Source organism: Larus michahellis, chromosome 3 (assembly GCF_964199755.1).
Source record: "Larus michahellis chromosome 3, bLarMic1.1, whole genome shotgun sequence".
NCBI classification, from domain to species: Eukaryota; Metazoa; Chordata; class Aves; order Charadriiformes; family Laridae; genus Larus; species Larus michahellis.
In genome coordinates, this window is record NC_133898.1 from 132,017,811 (window position 1) to 132,035,222 (window position 17,412).

A 17,412-nucleotide genomic window follows, 5' to 3' on the forward strand; every position below is an offset into this window, starting at 1 on the left:
GGGGAGGGGGGACACGGCCATGGTTTCCCCCATGAGGGGCAGATGGCGGCCAGGGCAGCACCACCACGGCCCCCCTGGCACCGGCGCCTGCCCCAGCACCACAACCAGCCTTTACAAAACAAACCACGTTTACTGCACAGTCGAACACAGGCTCAATGTGAGCAACTTCAGAGCTCCTGGCACCGCTGCCAGCCCCGTCCATCCCCTGCACGGGGGGGCTCAGCCGGCGACGGGGGGCAGGAGGCAAGAACAAGCACAGCCCCACGCCAGTGGGGGGCCGGGGGGTGCTCCCCCAGCCTCAGGCCCCAAGACCCACAGCTCAAGCCAGGGACACGCACGGTCCCACCGCCCTCCCCGCACCAGCTCAGACCAAACAGCGCAAAAGGATCCTTCTGGACCCAGAGCATGGGGACACGCGTCCCGAGCGTTCCAGTGAGGGCCAGGAGCAGACATCCCTCCCCCGAGGAGGGGTAAGAAGCACCAAGAGGGGCCATGGAGCCCCCCCGGACCCCGGCTGGCGCAGCCTGCCCCTGGCCCGGGCTCCTGCCGGGGGCACGTGCGTGTGGCAGCAGCAGGAGGATCCCCGCCCCGGCGCTATTCGGTGGGCAGTGGGGGGCTCCCGGGGGGGCTGGGGCTGCCGGGCCGGTCCCCGAAGAGGGAGCTGAAGCGGGCACGGCACTCGGGGAGCAGCCGGCGGCTGGTGGCGGAGGCCAGCCCGGCCAGGCAATGCGCCCGCACGATGCCCGCCTGCCCGCCCGACACCAGCCAGCCGTGCGAGTCCAGGTTGGGGCTGAAACGCACCTGCGGGAGGAGAAGGGGGTCAGGAGGGAGGGGGCCGAGGTGCCGGCACCCCCCCGGCGGCGGCAGCCCCCTCACCTTGTGCAGGGACTCCAGCTGCAGGCGGTCGAGGCTGAGCTCTGCCTTGGCCTCCTGCGAGTGCATCCTGCGCATGGGCTCCCGGCTGGGGAAGTTCCTGAAGCTGCGCTGCGGAGCGGCAGCACCCCCGTGAGCAGCGCGGCCGGGGCTGCGCACACCGCGGCCCCGGGCGCCTGCTGCTCGGCCAGGGGACACGGGTCGCCCACCAAACAGCCACGGCGAAGGGCAGCAGGAGCCAGACCCCGACGGAGGGACTGGGCACGGGGGGGCTGCAGCATGGCAGACCCCAGCCCACCACCCTGGTGCCTCTCCAGCAGCTCGGACCCAGATTTGCCCCACGCCAACCCCTCCAAACATGGCCCGGCCCACCGGGGAGGGGGGGATCAGGCAGCTGTGACCCCCCAGGCTCCTTCCCAGGGCTGGGCGCCCCAGACTGCTGCCACAGCCAGGACACCGAGCACTGCTCTGCCCAGGCCTATGCCCCCCACCACCCTGCGACCAAGCAACCGGGGGCTCCCCCAGGCTGGGGGGACAGTGCCACAGAGGCCAGACTGGGCTCCGCTGGAGGCGAGGGGCTGCCGCAAAGTCACCCTGCTGCTGCCACAACCCCTTAGACCCCAGCCTGCTCCCATGGGTCCCACCCGGGGTCGGGACCATCCAGCTCCGCTGCCCGCCCGCCCTCCTACCAGGTCCGTGTCCCGGAATCGGATGTAGCTCTTGGTCACCATCTCCCTGTAGTGCCTGGTCTTGGGCAGCGCCGGCTCACCGTCCCCCGGCAGCAGATCAGCTTTGTAGACTGGCTGTGGGTGAGACGGGGCTCAGGGCAGGGCCGGGGGCTCCGGAGGCTCTGTCCGCTCCTCCGCAGGGACCACCAGGGACCGAGCGGGGCTGGGAGCCCTGGGGTCCTGCCCTGCCTCGCAGCACGGTGGGTCTGGGGCAGGGGAGAGCAAGGGGGTGCCACCGTAAGGGCAGGGGACAAAGAGGGACAGGACTGTTCCACGCGTGAGACTAACCCCGAAGGTCCCAACCCCAGGGCTGAGGCTGCTGCCACCGCCCTTCCCGCCACACAGCGTCCCCCCAGGCGGGAAAGGCAAGACACACGTCACAACACACACATATCACGACACAACACACACATATCACGACACAACACACACAGGCGTGGGGCAGCAGACACCCCGTGGCAGCTCAGGACGCCGTTCCAGCGACCCAGGAGCCCAGCTCCCACCCTGCCCAGTCCCCAGGGATCACGGCGGCCCCTTACAAATCTGCGGTCCGAGGAGCGCTTGACATTGAGGGGGTTGACGGCCAGGTCAGGCAGCACCGCAGCCAACAGCTCGCCGGTGATGTCTCCTGCGGCCACCGTGTTCAGCCAGTCCGAGCCAGATATGCTCTGCGGGAGCGGAGGGGTGTGGGGTCCCGGCAGGCTCCCCACCACCCCCAGCCCCCACGCACCCCCCTCCACTCCCCGGGGGGGGCCAGGCTTGGAAATGGCACCGCAAACAAGGACACCACCTCACCCGGCTGCCACTGTCTCTGCTCTGAGGGGCACAGGGTGTCCCCACGAGCCGGGGACTCACCCAGCCAGGCGGTGTCACCCCCACTGTGTGCCGTGGGGACCAGCTGGGTTTGGGGCAGGCGCCCACCCCTCCAACACAGCCCCCGGCACAGAACTGCCCTGCACCAGCCTCTTACCCACACAGTCCCCTTGCGAGGGGCCACAAAATAAGCCTTGAAGCCCAAGTACCCGGCGTCGATGTAATGGATCCCACAGAGACCGTAACTGCAAGGGAAAGGGAACGGATGAGGACGGAGCTCCGCAAGAGCCAGGCAACAGCCCACCTCCCCAGAGACCCTGGCGGGTGGAGGGGGGACTGTCCTCGCTCTGGTGACACGTCACAACATCACACAGCAGCTCAGGGCGGCTCCTGGAGGTTGAGAACACACCGAGACCCCAGAACCCTTCTGCCAAACCGTGTCAGCCCGGGGCCACGCAGCAGCTGCCCAAGGGCCTCGTCCTTCCCCTGTGCCAGGGGCAGCATCCCCCCGGCCCTCCAACACCGCGCAGACGCAGCCTGACCCAGCACGGCACAGCTGGATGCTGCCGGGGAGAGACAGACCAGAGGGGGCCCTGGGGGCAGCGGGGAGGTGGGACCAGACCCCAGCAGCAGGCTGGTCCCCGGGCACAGGGTGGGCACCGCCATGGCCCCGGCACTCACGAGGCGTAGCAGTTGTCCTGGGCCACGGTGACCCCGTTGTAGGGCAGCAGCCAGGCCACCTCGGTGCTGAGGAACCGCTTGATGCTGTTGATGGGCTCGTAGAGCCGCCGCAGATCCCAGAACTTGATCTTGCGGTCGCTCCCTGCCGTTACCAGGAAGTTGCTGAGAACCAGGAGAAAGGCAGCACTGAGACCCCCGCGCAGGGCTGTCCCCGTCCCCACAGCAGGGACGGGGTAGCCCTGCTCCCGCAGCACAGCGGTCCTCCCACAGGCAGCGGCGCAAACCCCCCGAGCCCCAGAAAGCCCAACCCAACCTCCTCGGTGCCTCAGGGGGACGACTGCCATCAGCACCGAGTCCTCTTAAGCCCTTCCTGGCAAAGGAGCCCCGTCTGCAGGAGCGATCCCGCTCTCCCCGGCAGCGCCCGCACCAGCGCCGTTCCCCCCCCTCACCTATCGGCCTTGCACCACTCGATGCTCCGCACCGCGTGGTCGTGGGCCAGGAAGCACCGGAAAGGGTAGAGCTTGAGGGAGCCGTCGGGCTGGTGCACGCACTGCAGCAGGGACTTGGTGAGCAGGTTCCAGATGGCCACAGTGCCTGGGGGACGAGACCCGCGCCCCTCAGGAGCTGCCCCGCGACTGCGCCAGCGCCGGGAGCCACTGTGCCAGGGCTAGCGTGGGTCCCGCGTGGCCGGGGATGGGCAGTGGCGCAGGCAGGGGCTGCAGGAGCGGCCGAGCCAGGGCTGGAGTTGTAGCCGGGGCTCAGAGGGGGCCAGGACGGCTCGGAAAGGCAGGTGCTGGCAGCGCAGGGAGTCAGACAGGTGGGGGTTAAGCCAGAGCCACATTCCTGGAGCCGACAGGTACAAGAGGCTGACTGTGGCCAGCCTGCGATAAGCCGTCCCCCTGCCCCGGGGATGGGCAGAGAGGCTCCCGCAGGGGGTCTGCCACTTGCTGCCCCCACACCTCACCCTCAGCCCCGCCATGCCCTGCCCCGGGCTGAGGCTGGAGGAGCTCAAAGCTCCTGCTGCAGGGCCAGGGCTCTTCGTGCAGGGGGGGGACTCACCGTCATAAAAACCGGCTGCGAGGTGATGATGGGGCTTGCACGGCATCCAGGAGAGGCTGAAGCACTGGCCGCACTCGGAGGCATTCCCTGCCTGGACAGAGCCCACCTGGAGCGTGGCGACACACTGCACCTGGAGGCCAGCGGGCAAACATCAGCCACAGCCCCACGCCGGTGCCACCCGCGTCCCAACAGATGGGGACACCCATGGGAGCACGGCTCCGCTCTGCCACCCCAGCACCGCGGGGCCGGCGAGCTCTGCAGGTGTCCCGGCCCCCTCCCCAGCTCTCCCACCAGCCAGGAGGTGGCCGGGTGCCAGCCCCGACGGGGGACCGCAGCGGCAGAGGACACTGACCTTGCAGATAACGTGCTTGTGGAAGGACCCATCTAGAAGAGAGCAGAGGAGGGTCAGGGCAGGCACCAGCTTTCCTAGAAGCCCCCAGCGATGGGAGCTGCTCAGCAGCCCAGAACCCAGCTCAGTGCTCCCTGCGGCCCTGGCCCAGGGCTCCCTGTCCGTCCTGCCACGCACTGGGACCAGTGTCCCCACCGCAGCCGAGGAGCAGCAAGTGAGTGCACCCAGCAGCAGAAAACAGAGCAGAAACAGAGCAGAAAACCCAAGATCAGGCACCAGCAGGACCCCCAGGAGCCACAACTGCCCGTGCTGGAGGAAGGGGCACCCCGAAGGGCTGCACCCCACCACCACCAGCTGCACCCATGGAAGATGCCGTCACCAAACTCAAGGGGAGCCCGTGGCACACGTGGGCCAGCCCAGACGGTGACTGCCGCAAGGAGGGAAGGAGCAGCCGTGCAGAACGGCAGACACTGCAGAGATCCCTGCGCCCAAACGGCTTGGGGCGAGGAGCCGGCAGGACCCCACATGCACCGGCCATGTCCGACAGAGAATCTCCCCCACCAGTGACCCACGACACCAGTGCTGTAGGGCTCCCGCTCCCCACTTCTCGGGCCAGAGGGGCCCCCCCATCCCCCAGCGTGGCGAGGCTGTCCTCAGGCACCAGACAAGCACGTCTGCACCCCAGAGCGCGGCAGCCGCAGGCGGAGGCGGCGCCGTGCCGAGATATGGCGGAGCCATGCATCTTCTCTGGCACCTCTGTGACAGCCAGGGCACGGCGTGGGGAGCAGCACCGGGCTCCGTGTGCTGGAAACATGGGGTGCGGGTCCCCGGAGCCCCAGGGAACGCCAGCACAGCCACGCTGAACCGGGAGCCGCCAGCAGGGCCCCGACGCCGCAGTCTGGCACTGATCCTGCGTCTGCAAACCAGCACCCCCAGCCCGGCTGCGAGGGCGAGGATGGGAGGTGCAGCCGCAGCCGGGCTGAGGCGACGTGACGGGACCCAGACGATGCGCAGGAGTGTTGCCGGGGGTGGGGGGGGAAGATGCGCGCCTGCCGCAAGCTCCCCACGTGGGGGCTGCGGCACCAGTGCAAACCACCCGGCGCAGGAGCGGGGACGCCGAGACGGGGGTGGAAAAGGCAGCTACGTGCCGGCGGGAGCCACAGCCAGGCTGGGGTGCAGGGAACCAATTTCCCATTGTCAGCCCTGGACCTGCAGGCTGTCGGCCACGGCTGAGCGGCCACGAGCAGCACGCACCGGTCATCAATCTCGCCCGGCGTCCAGCAGATGAGGCTATTACAAGCACCATTAACCCGAGCCAGACGAGAGCTCGGAGCCCCAGATCCCGGCTATGACAAACAGCTCGAGCCAGGCTGGAATAAGCAGCTCTGCCGCAACAGGACGCGCTCCCGGCAGCGAGCGAGGAGGCAGGGGGAGGCTCAGGAACACACTACGGCAGCTACGCCTCGCCCTGCAGCCCCCTCCAGTCATCCCAGCGCTGCCCTGAGTGCCCTCCCAGTCCGCCCAGTCGAGGGCCCTGCTCCGGGCAGGGACCCACGCCCCAGTCGGGCTGCAGCAGCGTCCCCGCGACCCAACCTCTGGGCCAGCACCGCTTTGGCACCCTCCGACACCAAAAACCAGCCGCGCTCCCCTCCCCTGCCTCCCTGCCAGCAGCAGGTCCCAAGCGCAGGGCCAGCCGGGGCTCGCCGCAGCCGGTGCTGGCCTGGGGACGGTCCCCCAGCACCCGCCCCATGGACCCCCGGCACAGCAGGGCCCCCCGGCGTGGGCAGAGGGGCCCCGGGGCTCACACGCCGCCCAGCCCGTCGCGGTGGGACGATGGCGGGAGGCCCCCGCCCGGCAGCGCGGCTCTTCCTACCTTTTACCTGGGTTGCCTTGGAGCGCCGCAGGGCGCCGGGGTGCGGCAGGGAGTACAGCAGCACCTTGCCGTCCGAGAAGGCCACGGCCAGCAGGCCCAGCCGGCTCATCTGCGGGGGCTGCGGAACGACACACGGGCTCAGCCCCGCGGCGCCGTCCCCCGCCCAGGGAGGCTGCAGCGAGGGCAGGGACTGAGGGACCCCGGGGAGACCCAAGGTGGCCCCTCCGGCCGCGCACCCACCTTCCTGGTGGCGGTGGGCAGCTCCCAGGCTCCGCTGGGGCAGAACTTCATGTCCCAGACGCAGCCGTGGTCGGCGGCGATGGCATAGGCCAGTGCGGCGCTGTCGGCGGAGCTGTGGGCAGGGGTCGGGCGATGAGGAAGGCGGGAGCTGGAGCCCAATGGCTCCAGTACACGCCAGCAGCGAGGCTGGCTACCAGCACCGCCCCCGAGGGGGCCAGGAGGTGGCTCTGGGGGAGGACGAACCTCACCACCCCCTCAGCCGCGGAGGGACAAGAAGAGACACGGACCCTCCCCAGCCCCGGCGCCACGCAGCCCCCGCCGCACACTCACCCCGGCTCCTGCTGCAGCGCGCCCAGGCCCCAGAGCTGCAGGAGCGCGGGGCCCCCGTGGAGCCCGGCCACGCTGTGCGTCTCCTCCATGCTGCCGTGGCAGTAGACGGCCACGTACTGAGCGGCCGCGGAGCCCTCCGGGGACGGACACCACTCCATGGCCCACACGGGGCCACCCACGAAGAAGGACACGTCCAGGCGCTCCGCGTGGGGCTGCAGGGAGTTGAACCTGCCCACGAGGAGGGGGGTAAGGACACGGGGCAAGAGCAGGGACAACGTGGGGTGGGAGGTCACGGGGCCGGGGGGCGGTGGGACCCCAGGGCACTCCTGCTGCCCCGGGGTGGCCGCCCAGCCCCCGGACCTGCCAGAAGCACAGCCCTGAGGGCTACTGCCTGTCCCAGGCAGGACACCCACGACCCCGGCCACCCCTCACAGACCTGTTCACCCTGTACAAGACGCCATCATCTTCGATGCCCTCCCGCTGGATGGAGAAGAGGGGAGACTTCTCCTCTGCCGGCAGGTATGGGGCAGCCTCGCTGGGGAGGCAGAAGAAGGTGAGAGGAGAGGACATCTCCTCACCCCTGCCCCTCACCCCATCACAGGATCGTACCCCAGCACCCACCCAGCCTCCACACAGCCCACGTGCCCTGCTGCTGGCCACCCAGAGGGCTACCAAGACTCCGTGGCCAAATCCATGAGACTCCCCAAAGCCCACACCAAGAAATCCCCATCATTCCTGCTGGGGCCTGATCCCACCAGAGGGATGGAGGGTACAGCACCGACCATGCCCTTGTCCTGCCCTGACGGGTGCGGCCACCTGCTCTCCCCCCCAGCTCACCCCCAGCACTGCCGGGACCTGCCCCATCATGCAGCTGGTGCCCCCCCATCCCTGCGCTGCTCCACGGTACCTCTCCGAGAGCCACGTCCACTTGTGCGCCAATGGGATCCAGTCGGGGAACTCCCACTGCGAGTACTTCTGCTCCCGCCTGCAGCCGATGCGATGGATCTCAGCGACAGCCCCCGCGTCCCGGCGCAGGCAGCTCCCCACCGAGGGCTCTCAGACCTTGCCCTCACCCCCACCTTGCCCCAGCCCCGTCCGTCACCCCCCGGTGCCTCCCCCGGGCGATGGGGCTCCATCCCCAGCGCTGCCAGCAGAGCACCCACGTTCCCCACAGCACACGCTCTTTTCTCCTCATGCCCGTGACAGCGATGGTACCCGGGGCACCAGCAGCCACCGCTCCCCATAGCCCGCCCCAACCCCCCCCAGCGATGCTGAGCCCCCACTCACAGGCTGCAAGTGAGGCTGGAGCACTTCTCCACCGGGGCCATGATGGAGTTGTGGAAGCCGTTGGGAGCGAGGCCTCGGCACTGGGGCTTGGATCTCTGGGGACCAGAGCAGACTCAGAGCAGGACCTGGCCAAAGGGCCTGTCCCGGGCTGCCTCTGCCTGCCGAAACGCTCCCACCAGCCCCAGGGGGATGCACCCATCCAAAACGGCACCGATGCAGCCCACGAGCACAGAGCTCTCCTCTAGCCATGGCCGCAGCGGTCACCCAGACCACGTCACGACACAAAGTCCCATTCTGGGGACTTCCACGAACTACAGGACAGCCTCCAGGACCCCGTCCCCACCCACCCTCGCTCGGAGCTGCCTCTGCTGGCAGTTAAACCCAGACAGCTCACGCCTGTCTGACAGGCACTGACACGCCATCCCCGACCGAGTCCTGTTCCAGGGACGGCATCCAAACAGCCGGAGCTGGGGACACCACACGACAGCTCAGACACTTCGTGTTGCTCATGCAAGACCAAAGAAGCGGCCAAGGCAGAGACCCTGCCCTTACCCCTGCAGATGCCACCTTCCCACCATGTCCTCGCAGTGCCTCCAGCTCTGGCTCCGATGCCTCACTGAGCGGCGCATCGCTCCCCTCCTCCTCCTCTGCCTGCAGCAACACCTCCTTCGAGGGTACAAAGTCAGCATCTTGCGCGGGATCATCACTGTCTGTTTCCTCCTCCTTCCTCCTCCGGCTCTGACGCTTCTTCTGGACACGCGCGAGCTCTGGCTCCTGGGCACCCTCAGTGGGAGCCGGGGGCTGGTACACGGACGTCAGCTCCTCCGCCAGCTCCTGCAGGTACAGCAAAGCCCTGGGACACCAAAGGCATTGCCCGGAGGTGAGCTGGGGGAGCGTGCAGGGACCAGCCCTCCCTCCCTCCAGGACCAGGCGGACGCACTCCACCAGCTCGGGGTCTGGGTGAGCAATTTGCTCCTGCCCAGGCTGCGGCAGAGCCCGTCTGGACACGCTGCCAGCCTCCAGCTCAGCCCCTCAGACATCCATCACCCCCTGTCCCTCCCCAGGGAACGCTGGCCTCCCGGCTCCCGGCAGAGGCAGGGGATGGCGCCTGGCAGAGCAGCGCGTGGCCCTTTGCCAGCCAGAAAGCAGGAAAGCCAGAGATCTTCCCGCAAGCGCCTCAGCACAGGGGGTTCCCGCACCGGGCACCCGACTGCGCCCTGCCTCTGTGCCGCGGAGCGAGGGAACCGGGGCGCTGCAGCCCCGCCAGCTCTGACCCTGCAAACCCTGGGTCGCACAGGCACTTGGAGAGCGCAGCCGCTGCCCGAGCTGCCCCCGGAGCACGCGGGCTCCCCACAGGACTGTGCTTTGAGCAGGACATGGCTCCCACAGCTTCTTCTGCTCCCCCCCAGGCAAGCATGCTCCTCCCAGGCTTGCCAGGAACCGAGGGAACCTCCTCCCCACCGCAGACAACCCACCGCCGTCAAACACTGGCCGCAGGCGAGCTCATCTACAGCCCCTGCTGTGCCCCACAGCCCCGCGCTCCTGGGCCCACACACATTCTCCAAAAGCAGGAATAGCAGGATGGGGAACCAGTTTGTCCCACTGACGTGGGACAAAATCCTTCAGGAAAGACACGGAGACTCCTCAAGGCAAGGCAGAGTATCCCACTGCCCTTCCAAATGCCCCCCGGCCCCCCCATCCACTGCCCCTGCTCACACTTTGGCTGCCCGCCTCTTGGGGCGCCCGCCGGGGGGGGTCTCCAGGCCTTCCGACGCCTGCTCGCTGCTCCCCAGCATCTTCTGCACACAGATGGGCTCCGGGGCCGGGCACTCCAAGTCCTGAGACAGTTTCAGCAGCAGCATCTCCGTCTTGGACTTCCGACCGCGCTTCCCAGGGGCCTTTGGGGGCGGCACGGACCCGTTCTCCGAGGTCCTCGAGGGCTCGCCATGAGCCCCGGTCTCCGCAGGGGCCGGGCCATTGGGGTCATTGGGAATATTTTTCTGTTTTTGGTTTCGGGCAGGTTTTTTCTGGGTCTTGGTGGCTTCGTCGCCCTCCTCGGAGCGGCCCAAAGCATCCACATCTCCGAGCGGCGGCGTTTCTCCTGCTGAAAGAGAACCCCAGCGTCAGCACGAGCACACGGCAGGGTTCTGCCAGCCCCGGCCACGGCCGCCACCGGGCTACCAACGCCCAGCTGGGCAGTAGCCCCATCCTGGAGCAGCACCGGGTCACGGCGGGGCTCGGACACCAGCAGGGAGGGACACAGAGGGGAATATATGGATGCGGGATGGGAGACATGGACACGGCGGGGGCATGTATGGACATGGGGTTGGAGACAAGGACATGGAGGGGGACGGACACAGACACCGGGGGGGGATGCGCAGACAGGGGGCTCGGGGACGCGTGGACGTGGGGGAGGGAGACACGGACACGGCGTTGGAGACGCAGACACGTCAGGGGACACACGGACGCGGGGGGGAACACCCGAGCCCGGCAGCCCCGGGTGCTCTAGTCGGGGCACGATGCGGTGCCGGGGCCCGCAGCCCGCCCCAGGCGGGCTGCGGGCCCCGGCACCGCATCGTGCCCCGAGGAGAGGCCCGCACCCAGCGCCCCCCGGTACGTACGGAGGTCCCGGGACTCCCGCTCCCGGCTGCGGCCGGTGGTCACCGATCCCCGGCCCGTCCGGCCCCGGCGGCTCCGTTCCCGGCAGCGCGGCCCGCGGGCGGCGTTAGACGCCATCCCAGAGGCCGCTGCGGGCCGCGCCGCCGCCAGCAGGGAAAGCGGAAAGGCGCGGGGAGATGGCGTCACGGACACGTCATTACTGACGGGCGGGGCGGAGCCGGGGCGGGTCACGCGTGGACAGGGCGGTGCGGGACACCCGAAGCGAGGGGGCAACGGCTCGGAGACGGGATGCGTGGGGTGACACAGCGCAATAGCAGAGCGGAGGCGTCGTTCATGCGTCTCACGGCGGCAGATATCGCGACAGGGAGAAGCAGAATTGAACACCGCAGCATCATCGGCAGTAACTACAGCCCCGATAAAACTCCTGGTGTGTTTTAAAGTTGATATCTGTCTTTGCACTACCAGCACCAGGGGAGAGCGCGAACGCAGTCCCCCACTACCACAAATTATGCAGTCGAGTTTCCCGCATTTGGGGAAATCGCAGGGGTCAGCACACCCGGAGTGCAGGGGATGAGCCTCGCCCTCGGAAAACCACCTGCCTGATCATGGTGTCTCTCCTGCCAGGTAAGTATGACTCCACCCCACACACAACACCCCCTGCACCACGCCGCACGCACACACACCGCACGACGACAACCCCCGCGCCACCCCGTGCCCCCCCCAAACCACGCCGCGTCTCGCGCCCCCAACCTCGGCCCGGGCCTGACCCGCGCAGCGCCCGCCTTCCCCCGCGGACGGCGGCGGCGCGGCGGGAACGGCTCCCGTCATGCGTGGCGGCACTGATCTGCATATCCCCGCCTCCACGCCCACAAGGCCCCGCCCCTGCCGCCCCGACCCGACTGTGGCGCGCTCTGCGTGGCCCCGCCCCTTTCGTAAGGCCACGCCCCTCATGCCAGGCACCGCCCATCACAGCCGGGGGCGGGGGGGGCTGCAGCCGCGGCCTCTCCCGTCCGTAGAATCATGGAATCATTCGGGTTGGAAAAGACCCTTGGGATCATTGAGCCTAAACCTCCCCTGCTGCAGCTTGAACCCATTCCCTCTTGTTCTATCGCTAATTACCTGGGAGAAGAGACCGGCACCAACCTCTACAATGGCCTTTCAAGTAGTTGTAGAGAGTGATGAGGTCTCCCCTCAGCCTCCTCTTCCTCAAACTAAACAGTCCCAGCTCCTTCAATCGCTCCTCATCAGATTTATTCTCCAGGCCCTTCACCAGCTTCGTTGCCCTCCTCTGCCCTCGCTCCAGCACCTCGAGATCTCTCTCGTATTGAGGTGCCCAGAACTGGACACAATACTCAAGGTGTGGCCTCACCAGTGCTGAGTACAGGGGGACAATCACCTCCCTCCTTCTGCTGGTCACACTATTTCTAATACAAGCCAGGATGCCATTGGCCCTCTTGGCCACCCGGGCACACTGCTGGCTCATGTTCAGCCCCTTGTCAATTAGAACCCCCAGGTCCTTTTCTGCCAGGCAGCTCTCCGGCCACACTGCCCCAAGCCTGGAGCGATGCATGGGGTTGTTGTGGCCCAAGCGCAGGACCCGGCACTTGGCCTTGTTGAAGCTCATACCGTTAGTGTTGACCCATCGATCCAACCTCTCCAAGTCTCTCCGTAGAGCCTCCCTATCCTCATGCAGATCAACACTCCCACTTAGCTTCGTGTCATCTGCAAACTTGCTGATGATACACTCTATGTCCTTATCAAGGTCATCAATAAAGATGTTAAACAGAAATGGTCCCAACACCGAGCCCTGAGGGACACCACTTGTGACCGGCTGCCAGCTAGATTTAACTCCATTGACCACCACTCTTTGGGACTCCCCATCCAGCCAGTGCTTGATCCGGCAGATCGTATGCTCATCCAGGCCATGAGCCGCCAGTTTTTCCATGAGAATTCGATGGGGGACCGTGTCAAATGCTTTTCGAAAGTCTAACTAGACAATATCCACAGCCTTTCCCTCATCCAATAATCGGGTCATCTTGTCATAGAAGGAGATCAGGTTCGTCAGGCAGGACCTGCCTTTCACAAACCCACGCTGACTAGGCCTGATCCCCTGGTTGTCCATTAGATGACTTGCAATGGCACTCAAGATGATCTGCTCCATGACCTTCCCTGCTACCGAGGTCAGACTGACAGGCCTATAGCTTCCTGGATCCTCCTTTCTGCCTTTTTACGTCCACATTAGTTCACCCCTTTGTTAATTAAATCTTGCTGCCGCGCCGAGTCCCTGGTCATGCTGGCACGTATTGTGTAACTGTGGGGGCTGGAAAAGGCCTGTGAAGCGCTGGCTGGGTTCCTGCCGCATGCCGCGATGAGCCACGCAGACCCATGGCATCTCTCTCTGAGGGTCGGGAGTTATGGCGGAGTGGCCCCCGGCGCCCTGGGAGCTCAGTGTCTGTTGCTGCTGGGGCCCCGCTGTCGCAGCACCCACTCCTGCTGCTAGACTTTATAACCATTTGCAGTCAGAGTGCAAGCCCTTCCATCTCCTCCTCATCTCTTCCTCATCTCCTCTTCTTTTCCTCTTCTTCCCCATCCCCGATGCACCCAGCATCGTTCCTCTGGTCCCCACGTGCACTGTCCAGGCCTCCTTCCAGCCTCTCACCTGCCAGTTTGCGCCAATGTAGCATCAGTTGAACCCTCCCATCCACACTCACCAGATTTAATAAACCCAAGCAGACCTCAGTGCCGTCCCAAGCCATTTTCTTACCCACTTTCCCCCGCCTGGGAGCCGTTCCTACCAGTCAAAATTTTTTCCTCCAAATTTTTCCTGCAGTATCTGAAGTTTTCCTAGAATTTTATGTATGAGTGTTTCTGTTCCCTGACCTTGCTCTGCACAAGTACAGCACATGCTGTTCTCGCACACACCCCCAGCCCACGAGCAGACGGCATGTCCCTGAGAGCCATTCCGGTCTGCGGGTACTGGGGTTTGTCTCACGACAGCCATGAGGCTGGAATGGCGTCACCCACAGCACCCACCCCCCCTCCCAGGGGCCTTGATGGCAGCTCCATGCAGGGACGATGGCTCACGCAGGCAGGGGAAGCAGCGTGCCCGAGGCCTTCACCCCTTTATGTGTTTACATTTAATCAGCCAGTGGGTGTGTGAAACACCACTGGGATGTTTTTTGCTACAAAGGCTCCGGGGACAAGCCCCTGAGAGTCCCAGTGCCTCCCCATGGCGGGGGAAGGTTTACAAGCCCAGCCGGCAGTGCCCAGCCAGCAGCAGAGTGATGGAAGGTGGGCTGGCATTTGCCAAGGGAGGGCGAGGGCCCCTGGGGTGCCAGGCAGGGATGGCCAGCACTGGTGGGTCTGGGGTGCTCCAAGTGCCGGCGCTTACCAGCCCCTCTCCTTCCCCGTGGAAGGTGCCCGGGCGCTTTCGCAGCACCGTGTGCCCATGGGGCGGCTCCTCCATAGGCGTCTGCTCTCGCCGTGCTGTTGCCGGTGCCCGGACCCCCCACAGTCCAGAACCGGAGCTACCGGGCTGTGGGCACTTTCCTCCATAGGCCTTCCAGGTGCCGTTGTGTTGACCTGTACCGGACCCCAGTACAAACCAGTACCACCCGGCAGCGTCCTGCCGGCCACCGGAGCCCGGCCCGATGTCTGGGGACCGGGGCCTCCGCGGCTGCTGGACGTGGCTCCCGCATCCCCTCGGCGGGGGCGGCCGCAGCGGAGGCGGGTGTCCCGGGGCGTGGCGGGGCCTTACGAAAGGGGCGGGGCCACGCAGAGCGCGCCACAGCCGGGCCGGGGCGTCAGGGGCGGGGCCTTGCTGAAAGGAGGCGTGTCCATGCAGATGAGATCCCGCCGCCACGCATGACGGGAGCCGTTCCCGCCGCGCCGCCGCCGCCGTCCGCGGGGGAAGGCGGGCGCTGCGCGGGTGAGGCCCGGGCCGAGGTTGGGGGCGCGAGACGCGGCGTGGTTCGGGGGGGCACGGGGTGTCGCGGGGGTTGTCGTCGTGCGGTGTGTGTGCGTGCGGCGTGGTGCGGGGGGTGTTGTGTGGTGGGTGGGGTCATACTTACCTGGCAGGGGAGACACCATGATCAGGCAGGTGGTTTTCCCAGGGCGAGGCTCATCCCCTGCACTCCGGGTGTGCTGACCCCTGCGATTTCCCCAAATGCGGGAAACTCGACTGCATAATTTGTGGTAGTGGGGGACTGCGTTCGCGCTCTGCCCTGGTGCTGGTGGTGCAAAGACAGCGAGAGGCGAGGGAGGGTCGGGTGTTGGGCGCTGCTGTTGTCCTGCTGCGTGTTCCCCGCCCCGGCCGCGGCGTGTCTGGGCTCCCGCAGACCGCGGTGCCCGCGGTGGGTCGGTGCGAGCCGGGGGAAGGGAAGGGCCTTGACCCGGCGCCGTCTCCCCCCGTCCCGCTGTCGGGGGCAGCAGCGCCCCGGGGAGCTCGGGGGTCTCTGGGTTTATCATCTCCGCACCCGGAGTAAATTCTTGGACACAAATCCCCCTTCCCCCCCCCGCCCGCAGCAGCTCTTCCGTCCCCTGAATGGGGGTTCCTGAGGGTCTGGCCCAGGGACATCCCCCCCCCGGGGCCTCTGTCACCCCGCGCTGCTGCGCTGCCCCCTCCCCGTCCCGGGGCACAGCCCCCCCCGCCCCCTCGCCAGGCCAGAGACGGGCGGGACCAGGTTTTACCACACGAGTTTATTTTAAATAAAACGTTAACACAGATGCAGGCTGTTGCAACCGGAGTGAGGGACCAGACAAGCGATGCGACAGGGGGACGATGGCCGGGGCCGGCGCTGCGTGTGCTGCCGCCAGACCCGGCCGGCCCCGGGGGCTCCTCGGTGGCCACGGGCGAGGGGAGGGGTCTGCAGCGGGGACCGGGTCGTCACCGAGAGGAGACGCCGAGAGCCCGGCGCTGGGCAGGAGCGGGGTGTGCACATCCCCCGGGGGGAGGGACGCTGCGAGGGGCGCAGGACAAGCGGGGTGTAAAACCTCAGGGGTGAGGGGTGACCCCCGAGGGGTCAGTGACCCCCGGAGACGGCAGGGAGGCAGCGAGTGACACACGCTCCCGTTCCCGGTACGGGGCCTGGGCTCCCCGCAGCCCTGGTGCCGAGATGGAGCTGCCGGCTGGGGAGAGCCGGGGGCCGGGCAGGATTTCTGTGCTTCCAGGCACTGCGGGTCAGGGCCCTGTGGCACCTCCTGGGGGCATCTTTAATTCCCTGGACGGGGGGGGTCGGTGGTGCCTCTTCAGGGAGACGGGAGGGAACAGACGGGGCACGGCAGAAACTCCCCTCTGTGGCAGCGGGACCCACCCCGGCCGGGGCTGCACCCGAAAGGTTGGTGCCTCCTGACACGAGGTGCGTCCGAGGGGACCGGGACCCTTCTGCCCGCGGGCACCACTGGGCCTCGGTGGGACGACGTCCCCATGGGTGTTCCTGTGCCACGGGCTGTACGGCAAAAGCGCGGCTGACAAACAGCCAGATGTGCTCAACGCCAAACCTGCGGGCTTGGCCCAGGGAGTAGCCAGGGGCCCGCAGTGACCTTGGGGCATCCTCTTTGAACACACAATACCGGCGCCCAGAAGAAAGTGTCTACGTGTCTGCTGGAATCGTCGCTCAGATCTCTGACATCAGACTCTCCCGAGCCTGAACCGCGGATGAAGTCACAGGGTGGTTTGGGTTGGAAGGGACCTTAAAGATCATGCAGTTCCAAGCCCCTGCCCCGGGCAGGGACACCTCCCGCTAGAGCAGGTAACCCACCCGTCGCGTGACGTACCTGGCAAGGAAAGGTCGAGAATCCCCAGCCCCAGCTCCGTGATGGCGCTCGCCCGGTTTGAGCGGGTCTGTGCCTGGTGAGAGAGCGCGGAGGGACGGCCGTCACCCCGCCAGCGGCACCATCCTCCGTGTCAGCGACTGGCGCGATCGGTGAGTGCAGTCAGGCTTCCAGAGGGGAGGAATTTGTCACATCGTTGTCCGAATAGGACAGAAATTCACACCCAGGCTGCGGCTGGGCGGCCACAGGGAGCGAGTGATGTCCGGAGACACTGAGACGGCCCCGTACTCCAGTGCCCAATGCCGTTATTCTGCTCTTTCACCAGGGAACCAGGGGAGAGCGCGAACGCAGTCCCCCACTACCACAAATTATGCAGTCGAGTTTCCCGCATTTGGGGAAATCGCAGGGGTCAGCACACCCGGAGTGCAGGGGATGAGCCTCGCCCTGGGAAAACCACCTGCCTGATCATGGTGTCTCCCCTGCCAGGTAAGTATGACTCCACCCCACACACAACACCCCCCGCACCACGCCGCACGCACACACACCGCACGACGACAACCCCCGCGACACCCCGTGCCCCCCCGAACCACGCCGCGTCTCGCGCCCCCAACCTCGGCCCGGGCCTCACCCGCGCAGCGCCCGCCTTCCCCCGCGGACGGCGGCGGCGCGGCGGGAACGGCTCCCGTCATGCGTGGCGGCACTGATCTGCATATCCCCGCCTCCACGCCCACAAGGCCCCGCCCCTGCCCGGTGGCGCTCTCTGTGTGGCCCCGCCCCCTCTCCCGGAC

General features: G+C 67.0%; 1 protein-coding gene and 3 non-coding genes across 6 annotated transcripts; 1 reads left to right on the forward strand and 3 right to left on the reverse strand.

The window, feature by feature from the left end:
- Positions 1-110: 110 nt before the first annotated feature.
- On the reverse strand, positions 111-11,405 carry GTF3C2 (general transcription factor IIIC subunit 2). Of its 3 annotated transcripts, none has more exons than XM_074582344.1 (18): positions 10,855-11,405; positions 9,950-10,337; positions 8,786-9,086; positions 8,234-8,328; positions 7,854-7,931; positions 7,383-7,481; positions 6,947-7,174; positions 6,617-6,728; positions 6,377-6,494; positions 4,507-4,538; positions 4,155-4,284; positions 3,545-3,689; positions 3,096-3,257; positions 2,572-2,659; positions 2,141-2,269; positions 1,563-1,676; positions 877-984; positions 111-801 (listed from the first exon to the last, which is right to left on the reverse strand). In XM_074582344.1, exons 1-18 carry the CDS (start codon positions 10,967-10,969, stop codon positions 595-597), a joined length of 2,649 nt encoding a protein of 882 aa, XP_074438445.1. In that variant the 5' UTR covers positions 10,970-11,405; the 3' UTR covers positions 111-594. The 3 variants fall into 3 exon arrangements, with proteins under 3 accessions (XP_074438445.1, XP_074438443.1, XP_074438444.1); XM_074582342.1 differs by having other exon boundaries at positions 9,950-10,334; positions 10,855-11,047; XM_074582343.1 differs by lacking the exon at positions 7,383-7,481 and having other exon boundaries at positions 10,855-10,994.
- LOC141741522 (U1 spliceosomal RNA) lies at positions 11,321-11,484 on the reverse strand. Its single transcript, XR_012586397.1, has one exon. It is a non-coding gene; the product is annotated as a U1 spliceosomal RNA (small nuclear RNA).
- Positions 11,485-14,914: 3,430 nt separating this feature from the next.
- On the forward strand, positions 14,915-15,078 carry LOC141741521 (U1 spliceosomal RNA). The gene has a single exon (XR_012586396.1). It is a non-coding gene; the product is annotated as a U1 spliceosomal RNA (small nuclear RNA).
- A 1,876-nt stretch (positions 15,079-16,954) lies between these two features.
- On the reverse strand, positions 16,955-17,118 carry LOC141741520 (U1 spliceosomal RNA). The gene has a single exon (XR_012586395.1). It is a non-coding gene; the product is annotated as a U1 spliceosomal RNA (small nuclear RNA).
- Between the last annotated feature and the right edge of the window lie 294 nt (positions 17,119-17,412).

Excerpts from the sequence above, each read along its gene's own strand:
- GTF3C2 (XM_074582344.1), bottom strand. The coding sequence starts at position 10,969 with ATGGCGTCTAACGCCGCCCGCGGGCCGCGCTGCCGGGAACGGAGCCGC. Across the intron at positions 7,482-7,853 it reads TGGACGTGGCTCTCGGAGAG|CGAGGCTGCCCCATACCTGC; the intron begins GTACCGTGGAGC and ends CTGCCTCCCCAG. Across the intron at positions 4,539-6,376 it reads CAAGGCAACCCAGGTAAAAG|ATGGGTCCTTCCACAAGCAC; the intron begins GTAGGAAGAGCC and ends GCTCTCTTCTAG.